This window comes from Salvia splendens, chromosome 9 (assembly GCF_004379255.2).
Source record: "Salvia splendens isolate huo1 chromosome 9, SspV2, whole genome shotgun sequence".
Lineage (NCBI taxonomy): Eukaryota > Viridiplantae > Streptophyta > Magnoliopsida > Lamiales > Lamiaceae > Salvia > Salvia splendens.
This window is the reverse complement of record NC_056040.1, coordinates 31407552-31423506: the sequence shown is the minus strand read 5'-3', so window position 1 is coordinate 31423506 and position 15955 is coordinate 31407552. Positions and strand designations below refer to the sequence as shown.

At 37.5% G+C, this 15955-nt stretch overlaps 1 protein-coding gene across 1 annotated transcript; it reads right to left on the bottom strand.

Moving 5' to 3' along the window:
- Positions 1-9234: 9234 nt before the first annotated feature.
- On the bottom strand, positions 9235-10180 carry LOC121747509 (auxin-responsive protein IAA33-like). The gene is made up of 2 exons (XM_042141562.1): positions 9672-10180; positions 9235-9476 (listed from the first exon to the last, which is right to left on the bottom strand). The coding sequence occupies exons 1-2, from the start codon at positions 10025-10027 to the stop codon at positions 9401-9403; spliced, it is 432 nt and encodes a 143-aa protein (XP_041997496.1). The 5' UTR covers positions 10028-10180; the 3' UTR covers positions 9235-9400.
- Between the last annotated feature and the right edge of the window lie 5775 nt (positions 10181-15955).

Sequence of the window (15955 nt, the reverse complement as noted above, 5' to 3'; positions counted from 1 at the left end):
CGTGGGAAACACCGCTGCTGCCGCTGTAATCACCGGTGTAGTTCAGCCGTTGCTTCTTCGGCCAGCCAGCGTCGACACCTGCTCAAAACTTCTCGGATTCGTTCAGCACCACAAAGCAGTTCCAGTAGGTGAAATCCTTATACAACCCGGGCTGGGGGAAGGCTTTCTCCGCTATCCTCCTGCAGTCATCCTCCGTTTGGCCACTGCTCTGCATGCGGAGGGCGTTGGTGTACAAGCCCGAAAATCGGGAGACCGCAACCCTGATTCGGTTCCACGCCTTCCGTCAATCCTCCCCGGTGCGTGGCCTCCCCTCCGGGCAAAATGTCTCGTAGGTTGCTGCTATTTTAGCCCACAAGTTGACGATCCTCTGATTGTTTGAAGTGAGGGGATCATCGCAAACACTCACCCACGCCTTGGACAGCGCGACGTTCTCCGCATCCGTCCACCTCCTCCGTACCGAGCAGTCGTCCTCACCCGGATGCGACGACTCGTCGACCCTTTTCCCCTTGCCCTTCTTCTTTGGGGCGCAACGACCCCGCACTGCTCTCCCCATTTGAACGGGAGTATCCGGAACTCCGAGAATATCAAACCCCAACTCCTCTATGGAAAAAGTCTCAAATTGCGTGAACTGCACCTCCGTTGAGGTCGATGTGTGTGAAGAAGCAGTCAAAAAATCAAAACTGGGGTGATAGACGTTTTCCTCCCCCGACGTCCCCTGCGTCGCCGGTACCCCTCCTGTCGGGGGCTGCATCGCCGTCCCCCCCGGCATCATCTGCATACCGGGTTGCATCCCCGGTACCCCCTGCTACGCCGGCATACTCCCCCCAGCTGCCATCCCGGGCATATTGCCCCCGGCTGCCATCCCGGGCATCATCCACTGCCACAGGTACATGTTGTAGTACCCTGGCATCGGACCCCATCCACCTCCCACGGGTACCGGGGGAGTTTGAGACCCGCTCGTCACTGGAGTACCTTCGTTGTTGTTCTCCATTTCGCGTTGTTGCTCTTGTACAGAAATTAAGATAGAGAGAAAACTCGTTAAAACAAGTGGTGCGAATGAAAATGACGTGCAAAGCGCGTATATATAGTGTTTCGAAAATTAATTAAAAAAATTCGCTGGGTGATGCGCTCGGCGTTCCGGACCCTGCAATGGCACCGAGCGGATCGTCCAGTGCTCGTATATCGCCTAGCCCTAGGCGATTTTTTTTTTCGGAAAACCGCTAGGCGGTTGCAATGGTTCGCCGAGCGCACCGCCTAGCGCTGGGGCTCGGCTAGGCGGTGCGCTAGGTGTCATTGTGGATGCTCTCACAAAACTCTATATTTCCTTATTTTTTAATCATAATTTTGATTTAAACACACAATACTTCACCGTTCCATAAAATAGAAAGAAGATAGGAAAAAATTGATTAGAGGATTGTTAGTTGACAATAAACCCCTCTCATAAGAGAGAAAACTTACAAAAAATAGAAGTATACTATTTTAGTGGGACGGACCAAAATGGAAAAATAAGACTATTTTTATGAGACGGGGGAGTATAAGTGAGTCGTGCCCTTTTTGAGACGCATCATTTCCTTTTTCAATATAATCTCTCTTACTTTATTATCTCTTAGTTTATTGTCTATCTATTTAACTCATAAAATTCACTTTCTTAAATTACATGCTAAAAAGGCCTATTTTAACTAGGGACGTAGGGAGTGCAAAGGTATCATTGAGAGCTTTCCAACAGTATATTCATATTTCACGTTGGACTCTGAAAAGTTGATATTGAAAAACAAATTTGGAACTAATGTACTACTTTTTAAAAAAAAATCATGCAATTTTTTGAAAAAAACGAGTGGTAAAAACTAAAAGTTTTAGTCTATTTTGCATATCTATAGAAAATTAATTAAAAAATACTCTCTTTAAGTGTTGAAGCATTTGTTTAGAGTGCGAAGATTAAAGAATACATATTTCATGAGAGACTGTTTGCCTCAGAATTTCCTTCAAAGAGATCATTCTTCACTTGGATATCCGAGCAATAGATTAAAAGAGAAGACTAGAGCCTTCAAGATTCTACCTTCGGATTTTGTCATAGATTGTTTTATGATTTCTTATTTTATTATGGATTTTGTTATTTCCATCATGAGTAGTTAATTTATAAAATTCTAGGACTGGAAAGTAACTCTTCATGTTTATTTGATTCGTATTTTTGATATCCAAGACTTATATTTACTTTGTACAATTTGTTTCTATAATGCTTTAAGTTGCGTGACACATCTATCGATTTATTGGCATGTGGAGGAATCGAGAGAGGATCCTGAAGAGTCGCTTCTGAGTACTCAGAGTTCACAAAGCAAATCAAATAAAGCACATAGAGTTCACGCACTTGATCAGGCTAGACAGTCAATAGATCAAGCTGGCTACTATCTGGTCATTGGTACGCAAACGGAGAGACTCAGGATCTTCAAGACCTTAACTCACAATACTATAGACTAGTAAAGGGAAGTAAGGGTCGAATCCTTTAGGGACAGATGCGAGTTGATTTGGCTTGGAGATATTGGGAGGTTGGCTGCGACCACGCTTTCCAGTGGGTTAAGTTTTAACTATGAAACGGGAACTGATCAACTTACTAAGCTAGACGGATCAACTGAACTAGGCTAACTCAAGACTAAGAAACATGCTGAATTGGTCAACTAAACTAAAGATGAAAAGGTAAAAGTAACTAGGGACCACTGACACAAATAGGCGCACTACTAAAAAGCTGTAACAATATAAAGGTGACAGGAACTGCTACTCTAACAAACTACGAGCTTCTTCTTCGCTAAACAACCAAATAAAACATCTACGCCAAATAAAAACAGAGCAAATCACATGAAAGAAAGAAAGAAACAAACAATTTAAAACACAGATCCATGTAAATCGGACGGAAAAGAAACAGATCTAAAGTATTCTACCCTGATTTCATGCAAGTTGACGAACAAAAACGTAAAAATCTTCCTATGAGAAATTGAAATCAGAACCACAAACAAACATCATAACATAATCTAACTCAGAGATCAACAAATCTACTCTAACATGCATCGCAAACTCCATCTAAACTCATATCTAAGCTTGAACAACTAAATTATGCATATTTGACTTTAAATCAGAACTGAACTAAAACTAAACGAAAGCAATCAAAGCAGAAAACATCATATCCAAAACAACTTGAATTAAAAAATTCATTCATAGACAATCTTCAATAACCAAAACCAAACATAATTCCAAACGTTGATTTAAAGATCGATCAACAATGGAAAGTAACTAGAGTGGCAACTAAGAGAAAAACATAAAGAACAACTAGGCTTCGGAAAACATGAACTAAAAACAGAATAGCAATCGTTTTGACCCCTCGGGGTGTAAGGAAAACAAACTACGAAGACTTCTTGGCAGATCCAGGCCCCTCCTTCCTTGATGAGGAAGAAGAGATAAAAGTAGAGGTAGAACGACGACTCCGACTGCTACTAACTTCCTTACTCCATGCTATGAATGTAAAGTGTGGAAATGAGGTGACTGAAAATGATGATGGCCGAACTCCTTTTGTGTGCATTCTCTCCACTATTTATAGGATGACATTTGGCCCAAGTCCCTAGGGTAAGCTCATCTTATCTTAACATTAATGCCCTTGAGATGACACCTTTTCTTCTCTCTCCTATGACTCATCATTTCTCATGGTAAACTTCACTTGATCAACTTGCTGGCCTGACAGGCTCCATTGCTTGCTCGCAACTGATCAACTTGTCTTTGGTTCTGGCCATTTTTTGTTTTTTTCTGAGTTGATCAAGTTGTCCTTGCACTCTGCCGCTTCAGCGTTTTTTAGCCCATGCACACTCAAATTCACCACTTTTTAGCACATTATCACCCCTGTTAGTGTAGTAAACCCTATAAAACCATGCTTGTGACGAGCCCTATCAGATCCATATGTTAGATTCGGATAGATAACAAGATAGTTAATATCCCAACAAGGTAAACCTAAGAGTGAGGGCATTATAAGAGTTGAATTGTGCTTTTAGGAGTTATTAGCTAAGATTGACAACCATAATTCTAGTAATCTATGTTGTTCGGTCAACTGCAGTAATTAGGTGACTGATCCTAGTAACCCGAAGTCATTGTTTGGATATCATAATTGTGCTTTGAATAAACTAAAGTGTTGAAATCATATCTCTGGATTTCCCTTGTGTACATTGTTTTCTAAAATCAAATAAATCTTTGTTTTAAACTGCTTTGTTTATTTAATTATTTTTCTTGTTTTATTTGTGTTTCAAAACCAAACCCTGTGTTTCCAAATAATATTCGAAATCAAGTACTCGATAGTCAGTCTGTGAAATTATTCCCCGAGTTCGATATCCAGTACTATCCTTTAGCTATACTAGATCCACTCTGTATACTTGCAGATATTTTTAGTGCTAATAAAAAGTGCATCAAGTATCTCAGAGATTTAGACCGATTGAAGCATCTCCGAGGTTCAGACCCATTGGAGCATATCAGAGGTTCAGACCCATTGGAGCATCTCAGTGGTCGGCTGACCCAAAGTCAGTTACCACTGAGGAGCCAATGGCCTGTTGTAGAAAGCACTGAAGTTAAGCCTCTAGCTTAGTGGTCCTCTGAGATAGGTTCAAAGGACCGATATAATTGTCGAGAGTAGTCAGCGACCTGTTGAGTTCATGCGGCGAATGTGTTGAACTCTAATCGAGTGAGTCCTTACCTTTTGCCGCTAAAATTGTTACTAAGGCAGAGAATGAGCCTCCAAGTTTATAAATACTCACATAATGCATTATTTAAGAGTTCCAGTATTTAAGATCCATTTTCACCTATTGAATCCTTACCTTTTGCAACTAAAAAAATTGTTAGTAAGTCAGAGAATGAGCTTTTAAGTTTATAAATACTCAAATAATGCATTATTTAAGAGTTCCAGTATTTAAGATCCATTTTCACATATTCACATCTATATTCTTCCATCCATCATCATTCCTAAAGTTGCGATCAATAAAAGAGAAGACGGAAAGCTTCAAGATCAACTTTTAGGTTTCATCTAGTTTCTATTTCATGTATAGTTATTTAATCATGACTTTTGCTACTTTGTGTATGAATAGATAAATTGTATTAATTTTTGGGATTGAAAGTAACTCTTTATTTTTATACTACCCATGTACCATAGAAATAGGCCTTATTTCCTTTTCGTCTGTCCCATAGAAACAGTCCATATCCATTTATGGAAACCGTTTTCCTCATTCTATTTTACTTTATCATTTATGGGCCTCATCACCCACCATACAATTTCAAGTATTTTTTATCCTTCTCTCTTACTTTCTCAATTACTATATATATTAAAACTCCTGTCAACCCCAAATGACATATTTCTACGGAGGGAGTATCAATTTTAATTTTGAAATTCAAAGACTTCAATCACTTTGTTTAGTTCTGTGTTGTAATGCTTCTGATTGCTACAAGCAATGAATGCATTACTTAATGGTATATGGGGAAACCGAGAGAGGATCCATATATTAGATTAGAATTGATAACACTATAGTCAATATCTCAAAAGGGCAGACCTAAAAGTGATGACTTTTTAAGGGTCTTATGAGTTGTTTGGAGTTGTTTGCTTTTGATTTACGACCTTAAGATAGGTTATCTACTTTCTCCATTATTTAAGAATAATCATGTGATTCGCCTTAGTAATCATGTATTAGAGATTGGGATGACCTCTCGCTCAGCATTTGTCAAAGCCATCTCCTAAGATTCAGAACGAAGCTAGCAGTCGGCTGACTTCGGCTCAAAAGTCTGCTGAGATTGGTGCGGTTGCCAACTTGACCTAATTCGAGTCAAGACTTACCTTTTTGGGCAGAAATTGTTACCATCAGAGAAGAAGCCTCCAAATTTATAAATACTCCTCAACATTAACATTATTGAGAATCATCCACCACAACCTTAGTCCAATTACTAGTTCTGAAACTCTTCCATGCTCTCTACACATAATTTACTTCGATCCTCCATCCACCTGGAAGTTGTGATCCAAGCAAGAGTAGATGGAAAAACTTCAAGGTTCGGCCTTGGATTTTATATATTTATGTCATGTCTAGAAGTATAGCTTAGGGCATCAATAACCCCGTCCCCATTTCCGGCCCCAAGTCCCCTCCACGTCATCATTCCTCTACAGTTGCGGCCCAGGCCCCAACTGCTGTAACCCTGCAGGCCGCAACTAATAAATGACACTATTCACAACTCCAACCTATTTTGAACGTAAAATAAAAAATGCCGGAAATTTATAACACGGAAAATTTAATTGAATGTGTATGAAAATGGAGTAGTATTTATAGAAAAAATTTTTGAATTTAAAAAAAAATCGGTTGCGGCCCGGCCCGAGGAGCATGTAACGCTGGGCCGAGACTCGCCAGTTGCGGCCCGTCACCGTGCAACGCCGTCCCAGGCCGGGACGCGGGACGCTCGCCAGGCCGGGAACGCGGCCTCGGGACCGGCGTGGGCCGTGACTCTCCTCCGTGTAACGCATGGGACGGGTCGGGACTCGCGACTTGCGGCCCGGCCCACCGCGTTACAGATGCTCTTACTCCTTTTACTATTTTTCTATGAGCAGCTAACGAGTTCTAGCGATTTGAAAGTAACATTTGTTATTCCATATTTTCAAATTAGGATAATTTTTCAATTTTGACCATTTAAGGGATTTTTTAATGTTTCTAGCAGAGAAATGATAAATATATGTACGCTTATCGTAATTCAATTTATTTTAATTTGCTCAATTAATTGTTGAATAAACCAATGAAGTTCAATTTATAGTTCAATTTTATCGTTCAAACTTTCAAATTCATTGTAGTGTTACCCCTAAAACTAATTTTAACAATCTTCCAATGTAATTTATTTCCACAGAAATTCCAAGTTAATTTAATTATAAAAGGACAATTGTGGAAATTATCATAGACTAGCCATTTACAAGGAAAAGCTATCAATCAGTTGAATCTAATTTATTCATTATTTGAACTAAAACTTTGCACAATTATGTAGTGTAAATGTATCTGATCAATGGCCATATCACAGCATATCTTTGAAGGAAAAATCAGGCAATATATTGACGCCTTTGCAGTTATATGTTTGTGCAATAAAGCTGATGTTGACATTTGTTAAACAGTGATAGTATATAAGATTAACTTTTAACTTAATAATTAAATGCAATAGTTTCATATTGTAGTTCTTTTATGATAAATACAACTATTAGAATACTTTAATTTTGTGCAGAGTGCCTATTACAATTTTAGATCAAATTATAAAAATAAGAACCAAAACTTCTACCGATTTGAAATAATACAAAAACCTTATTTTAGAATATTTAAACATATCTTCTTATAATGATGATGATATCTTTCAGGTTTGTTTGAATAATTGTCTAATGATTAGTTGGAAAACTTTTGGAAAAAAATGTGCAATCTAAATGATTTATATTACTACTCCCTCCCTCCGTGTCCATCGATAAGTGTCCCATTTTGTTATTTTTGTATGTCGGCGAATAAATATTCCATTTTCTTTTTTACTATTTTTGGCAAACATTACTGGCAATAAGATGGAGTCGACGATGGTGGAACTGCGGCTATACATCAACGACAACTGTACAGAGTTTGAGAGTGGGAGGACGACTAACAGAGCATACGGAAAACTGTATACATTTATTAGTGCATTTAATTTATTAGATTGTTATTTCATAGTTTTTTATAAATTTTGATAATTAGATTATTACCACTATGACATTATTCACATACTTATTAAACTAATAATAGTATCTTACCAAATGTGGCACATAACCTTCCTAAATTATCATAAAATTAATACTACCACAATTAACATTTTATAACCAGAAACAAATAAATAAAAATCCAAAAATCCCAGATATTCATTCATATTTAACAGGGAAACATACATACGTGGGAAATGAAATCAGAACAATCCAGCTTTCATTTTTTTTATTAGTATAGTTATAGTCTTATCTTGACATATCTCAAGCCAATTTCAAGCACCAAAAACAAAACCCTACTTTAACTACTTTTACTCACATTTGGAAAAGTAAATAATTGAACACAAATATATGCTATTATAATTTATCCAAAATAATTGAACACAAATATATGCTATTATAATTTATAATCTTCATTATGGAGTACATATTTAATATGAAATTAATTTTTTTTATCATTAAGCAAGGTATTTTACAGGAAGAAAATATGTTGTACTCACTACTCATCTAACAAAAGAAATAAATTATAAATTATAACAAAAAAGAATTTAATGTATATCAGTATATGTATGTGCGCGAGGGAGGAAGTATCAATATTTTCGTATCACAGACACAGCAGCAGCCTCGTGCAATAGAACTGTTACATATAAATCGATCAACAGAAGAGATTGAGAATTTTACCAAATAATTTATTGAACTTTACCAAATAATGTATTATATCGCTGTTATTATTCAAGGATGATTATTAATGTTATTTTTTATATTTAAAGATATGGCCAATTATTGTTATTGTTATTCTTCAATTTTGGACGTTTTGTTTTTCCTCATTTGTCTGGAGGGCGAGGAGAATGGTAGTATTACTTGAAAGCATGAAACATCGATCTTTGTTTATAATATAACCACAAAATTATTATGGCATGAAAAATAATATAGAGTATATTATTGGTAAATACTCCCTCCGTCCACACCGTTAGAAGTCCTGATTCACTAATATTCAATACTAGTATTGTATTGGTAAATACTCCCTCCGTCCACCATTAGAAGTCCTGGTTTACCATTTTAGTTCATCCGTCATTAGGATCATCCTGATTCACTTTTACTATAAATAGTAAGTGGACCTTATTTTTCACTAACTTATTTCACTCACATTTTATTATAAAATTAATATATAAAAATGTGTTCCACATTCTGCTATCTTTCCCACTCATTTTCCTTAATATTTCTTAAAGCTCCCGTACAGTATAATTAACTAATAGGAGTAATTATGTACTCCAAATAAGCCACTTTGCCGAGTACACTAAGCTTTCTCTTCTTGACAAGTCCCATGAGTGAGCCCCAATTACCTCTACATTTGAAATACTCCATTAAAATTGAATTCTTTCTATCCACCAAAGAGAAGGTCCTGCTGCTCGATTCAAACACAATAGAGTTTGTCCAATCAAATAAAAAACAAACACCGAAACATAAAACGCGTTATCTCGAGAGAATATTATATAATCTTGAGAAATCTAGACGAACATACATAAAAAGAAATAAGAGATAGAACAAAATACAAAATTATAATTAAAAAGATCTGAAAATAACATAACATCAGACCTCAAATATTGCAGCCATTAAATTCCCTAATTAACTAGAACGAATAAATCACTCCTTATTATGCTTTCTGGACTTAGCCTTTACCGGAAGAATCCTGATTCTCTTTGCCACTCTCACAAAATCCCTGCACATATATATAATAACAAAATTATCTACCATTTCATGAAAAATATTACCCCCTCCGTCATTTTCGGCACTCTTTTATTTTTCTCCACTTAATTTATTTATTATTATTATTTTTTAAAATAAGAGTAGAAAATGAAACTGTCTCTATTAACATAGAACAAAATGAGTGCTCCACTAGTAATGAAGGGCTTACTTCCAATTAAGGTCACCAACTAAAAGGAGATCGTTTTCGATGTCTTCATAGGCAATGAGGTAGCCGGGAATGGCGTTTGAGAGATCGAGATCGAGATCGAGATTGGTTTCGTTCGAGGAATCGGGTATATCGACGAACATTTGGCGGAGGGCTCGGGCGAGGCTGTGGTAGCTGCTGTGTTTGTGAAGGCTGATGCGCTGGCAGATGGATCTACCCTCAAGAACCACCGTCACCGGCGGGACTAGGGCAGCTACCAGGTCGTCATCGGAGAAGGCGGGGCGCATCGTTCTAGGGTTTGATGGATCCATGTTGCTTACTTTGTAATGCTTCAAGCTTTCCTCATCAAACCTGTTCATTCTCTCTCTGATTGTTAATGCTTAGGTATTCTGATATTTTTATTGGGGAAGAGAAGGATATGTTGGCCTTAATTAAAAATGTGATTTTATGCTGTGATGAGAGAAGAATGTGAAATAGTGGAATGATTTTAGTGTGGGTGTGTGATTGATGAGAGAAAGAGAGAGCGACTGTATGTATATAAGTATAGAAGGAGAGAGCACAAATGTCGGGCTACGGTCAGGGTGGTGTCTGAAACCACCCTACGCTCAAAGCTACAACTTTTCAAACTTCAAACATACTACCTCTATTCATTGTCATTTTGTCATTTTATACGTTCCATAGTTGTGAAGTTATTTTTTTTAATAAAAGTCAATATATTTTCCTTTTCACTTACTATTTTGATATGTCTTACTTTATTCTGTCTTCATTTCTCAACTTTTTTCATTTCCTACTTTATTCTTCCTATTCACTTAATATTATTTTTCTTAAATCACGTGCCCAAAAAAATGTCTCCCCTTCCGCATAACAGATTGAGTGCTGATAATGCCATCGACAATAGGAATAGCCCAGCAATAGCCTAGCCACAAACTCCTCCTGCCACATCATCAACACTAAAAATCCTCCAGCCACATCATAAATAGCTCAGCCATAGCCTAGCCACATCATAAATAGCCCAACCACATCACTCAAAATTATATAAAACAAATAATTAACAATCACACAAAATACGCAATTTAATTTACGAGACATATACGAGAAAATTCAATAATATTATTAAAATTTAAAAAGTACATTAATTAAAAAAAATTACATAATTAACAAAAAAAACTACTGTCGTGCAGTCCTCCGCGCCCATAACTCTTCAATTAAATCCTTTTGGAGTCGAATATGAGCCTCCGTTTGGCGCATGTCGGCATGTGCTTGGAGGCGGCCGTCTTCATCATGAGGTACCCATATCATGCCGGTTGCCGTTGGCGACAAAACTGATGGCCGGACCGACACCCTGACACTGCTCGTTGAAAAGTGGTGACGAGTTGAGGACGTTGAGCTCGTTGTTCGAACCGGCTATCCCAAAATACGCATGCCAAATCCACAGCCGGTAATCAGCTACGGCCTCGAGGATCATCGTGGGATTCTTTCCCTTGAAGCCGGTCGTGTAGAACCCCTTCCAGGAAGCGGGACAGTTCTTCCACTCCCAATGCATACATTCTATGCTGCCTAACATCCCCGGGAACCCATGATGTTCCCCGTGCATCCGCAAAAGATCCCGGCAGTCTTCGGGGGTAGGGCTTCAAAGGTACTGATCACTGAATATTTCAATTTGCTCTGACAGAAATACTTCATACATTCCAGGGCAGTCGTCTCACCGATGTGGAGGTACTCGTCCCACATGTCTGTCGCGCCTCCGTAGGCCAACTGTCGGATTGCCGCAGTGCACTTTTGAATAGGTGTGTGGCCGGGTCTGCCAGACGCATCGTGCCTGAAGCGGAAATACAGATATCGTTGCTCCAACGCGTTAACAATACGCATAAACAGGGACCTGCTCATCCTAAAACGGCGCCTGAAAAGGTTGGCGTTGAACCGCGGCTCCTGTGCGAAGTAGTCTTCGTACAGGCGCTGATGTGCAGCTACGTGATCACGATCAATCACCGCTCGGCGGTGTACCACTGGGCGAGGTCGAGGTACCGCCGGCTGCAGGGCCATCTGCATCCATTGATCAATCTCACGGTTCGTATAGGCCTCTAGCGCTTCGTTCATTATACGCTCGTACTCCTCAGCATCCCCACCACTACTAGCACCGGCATTACTCATTTCTAGGTGTTGATCTTGTACATAAATTTAGATAGAGAGAGTACTCGTTAAAACAAGTGGTGTGAATGAAAATGACGTGCAAGGCGCGTATATATAGTGTTTCGAAAAAAAAAATTAATTCGCGCTAGGCGGTTTTTAATTCCGGAAATGGCTGGGCGGTTGCAATAGATCGCCTAGCGCACCGCCTAGCGCCGGCGCTCGGCTAAGTGGTGCGCTAGGCGCTATTGTGGATGGCCAAATGGGCTATCAAAATTTACACTATTTAATGACTAATATGTCATCACTCAAGTCAATTCCTCTGTAAATTTTGTTCATAAATTTAAATAAAGAATGCGAGAGTCATTAATTACATACGTAAGTGTATATAATTATTTTGTATCTATCAATGTTAGTCTTCAAAGTAACATTGATCTGAATTTAACTTTCAAGAGCCTGACAACATATGTAATATACTTTCTGTTTCAACTAAACGGAGTCATGTTTCTTTTTAAAAATTTCAATTAAGTTAAATTATTTCATGTTACTTTTTTTGAATTTCCTAATTAGTGAGTTATTTATTTTTAATAAAAAAAATATAACATGTAATCACTTTTACTTTATTCTATTATCTACTTTATTATCTAATCCTGTCCTATTTTATTTTATTTTATTTTCATTTAATCTATTTAGTATAATTTTTTAATATTCATATTCAAAAAATTTCCTTACTTTAATTGGGACAGAGAAAGTACAATAGAGTGGAACATAATGTTTTTGCGGGAAGAACCATTAAAGATGCAAACCGCCATTTAACCAAGATTTTGGAGATCACAGACACATTCACACTGAATGGCATAGATGAAAATGGCGTAAGGGTAAGAACCTTTCCCTTTTCTCTTATTGACGCTACTAAAAAATGGTACGAAAGTTTATTCGCAGTCGAGGTCTCCAAGTGAGTCGATATAGTTGGCTTGTTCCAAGGTAAGTACTACCCTCCTGGCACCATACTGAAACGGAAGGGCGAGATATTCTTGTTCTATCTGAGGACAAGCCTCTATACGAAGCCCTTTTAAGTTTCAAAGCACTGCACCGCAAATGCCTAAATAATGGTTTTGAGATAAATCATCAGGTAAGAATCCTTTATAATGGATTTAACGAAAAAAATTGCTAGTGTATTGGATTCAGATGCGAATGGATCATTCTTAAAAAGAGGAAGGAAGACCATCATGGAAGTGACTATAGAGTTAGTTGCAACAACAAAAATTGGTCAAAAGAAAGGCATAGTTGTTAGGTGATATCATTTCCTTTGGTAGCCGAAGTTTTGTCTTCTTTTCTAGTCGAGTCCTTTTGGTTCTGATAAGTTTTTCAATCCCAAAGGTCATAACTTGAGTTCAAAAAATAGGTTAGAAGATTCGTGGTTGAGTACGAAAAACTTCACGTGGAGAAGTAGCAAGCAATCTTCGATTTCTTAGAGAATCAAATCGTTAATTCTAAACTGTAGGAATTCATGAATTAAGGTTGTATTCCTTGTTTTGTGAACTATGTGCAGCATTCTAGTATGAAATTAACTGTTTACCATGTGAATCAATTAATCTCATAATCGGTCAAATAGATTCGTTTGTCTGATTTATTTATTTATGCAATTATTCCTTTGTGCATGGTTCACCATAACCCCAAACACTGACACAAAGTCAGCAGTTGTTGAGCACACCACAGGTTGATGGAGGTCCAGTGGTCCATTACGAAAACACTCATGAGCTGACCTCCCACCCAACTGTCCGTTGAGATAGTCAACGGTCCGCTGAAGGTGATGCCAAGAGTTCCAAGAGCAAGTCAGCGAACCACTGAGTCCAATTCAGCGATCCGCTGAGTTTGTACATCAAGTGCATTCACAAGACTTACCTTTTTGAGCCAAAATTATTACCAAACTGATGAATTCACTTACAAGTCTATAAATACTTCACATTCTACATTGAAGAGGTCCATAACATGAATTCCGAATTTTCTCTACATGGATCATCATACACTTCCATTCCATCTTTCATCTTCCATCATTCACACTTTGGAGCAAGGCAAGATTGTAGACAAAGATTTCAAGATCCATCTATTGATCATTTTTATATTTTCTTTTCTTACAACGGATTTTGTTACCTCGTCTAGGGGTAACTATTTTGATGAATCCCAGGGATTGAGAGTAATTCTAATTTTTGATATTCAATACTTCATTTACTTTGATGAATTTTGTTAGATAATGCTTCTGATTGTGTGACAGAAAACATATGTATGATTTAGTGGCATGTGGGTGAGTGAGGATCCACATGTTAGATTAGAATTGATGACACCATAGTAAATATCACAAAAAAGGTAAACATAAGAGTGAGAATTTAATAAGGGTCTAATTGATCTAGTAGAAGTTATACCTAAAATTGAAAACCATAATGCCAATAATCTACTATACCCAGTCAACTACAGTAGTTAGCTGACTCTCCCTAGTAACCCTATAGTCGTTGTTTGGATATCATGATTGTGTTTATATAGACAGAATTTTTGAATCATATCTCTATAATCCCCTTATCTTCTCCATTTTCAAATATCTGGTTAATTGCTTTCTATTTATTTAAATTGTTTAATTGTTCTTTGTTTAATTTTTGTCAAACCAAACCCAAAATCCATTTTTCCTCGTGTTCAATATCTAGAAATCCCTCATTTCCATGTTAATTGAGTTATTTTTCTATTATGGGAAGTTCCAACATAAATGAGTCATTTATATTTTTGGCAAAAACATTCCCTCTCTTACTTTATTATATCTTCATCCCTCTTACTTTATACTCTCTTACGTTATACTCCATCCACTTAACACACTTTTATTAATCTTTGTGCCGAAAAGTGATACACTCAGATTATACACTATTTTAAGGCCAATATTTGATCCGTTTTGAGTGTCAAAGTTGCATTACATGTCCATTATTTGTATATTTTATCTATTTCGATATTTTGACATGTTTTGTGAGAAATGTGTGATACGCTCAGATTTTGCACTATTTTAAGGCCAATTTTTGCTCCGTTTTGAGTGTCAAAGTTGCATTACATGTCCATTATTTGCATTTTTTTATCCATTTTGGTATATTGACGTGTTTTGTGAGAAATGTCCAAAATAGAGCTGAAAAGGGCATAAAAACGTCAAAGTTCATAAGTTGGAGCCGAAGGCAACCCAACGGGCCACTGGCGCACGCCAGCGGTCGCTGAAAACCACTCCAGAACGTTCTGACTCTCTCCAGCAGCCCGCTGGGCACTTGTCAGCGGCCGCTGGGCCTGGTCTTTCACGACAGCCTCTGTTCATACTCATTTTTCCAGAGATTCTGAAGTCCGATCATGGAATTCTACATACCATTCTCTTCGTATTTGAAATAGCTTCTCGTTGGTACCTTGATCATCCCAATCGAAGCTCTGTGGAGAAAATTAAAGTCATTCTACCAAAGTTGCGCAAATCTGTCAAGTGCAGAATTTAGGCGGAAATTCAAGTAAGGAAAGAAGACATTACCTTGTGAAGCCAAATCTTTTCCTTAACCTATAGGGCACAAAAATTCCATATTACTATTACTTGGAGGAAACTTTTTACCAAGTTTAAATCCATTTCAAGCATATAAATACCCAATAACCTATTTCATAATATTAACCCTTCCATAGCTCCCAAAAGGGGAGCCTCCAATGCTCTTCCCTCTCCACTTCTTAACCTAATTCTTCTATCATTCTTGGAGATTGAAGTAAGGCAAGAGGAGCATGAAGACTTCAAGATTCAACCTTGGGTTTTGTTTGTTTATTTCATGTTTCGTACTTTAATTATTGTTTTAGTTCATCTGTCTATGGATTGCTAAACAATAGAATTTTGAGGTTAGATAGTAATTGAATTTTTATGTAGTTCTTTTTATGTTTAATGTTTACAACTCGTTCCACTTGATTTTTCTTGAGCGTTTGTTCGACTAATTGGCCGTTATCTTGATTATTGTCAATCTTTGATTGGTGATAGCTTTGATTGGTTTATCTTATATGTTCATACAATAATTGTGACTTGAGTCGGATGAACGTAGAACTAATTAGAATAATTAAAGAGTTAGTGAAATCATTATCCTTTAAATTCCTCTATTTGCCTAATTCTA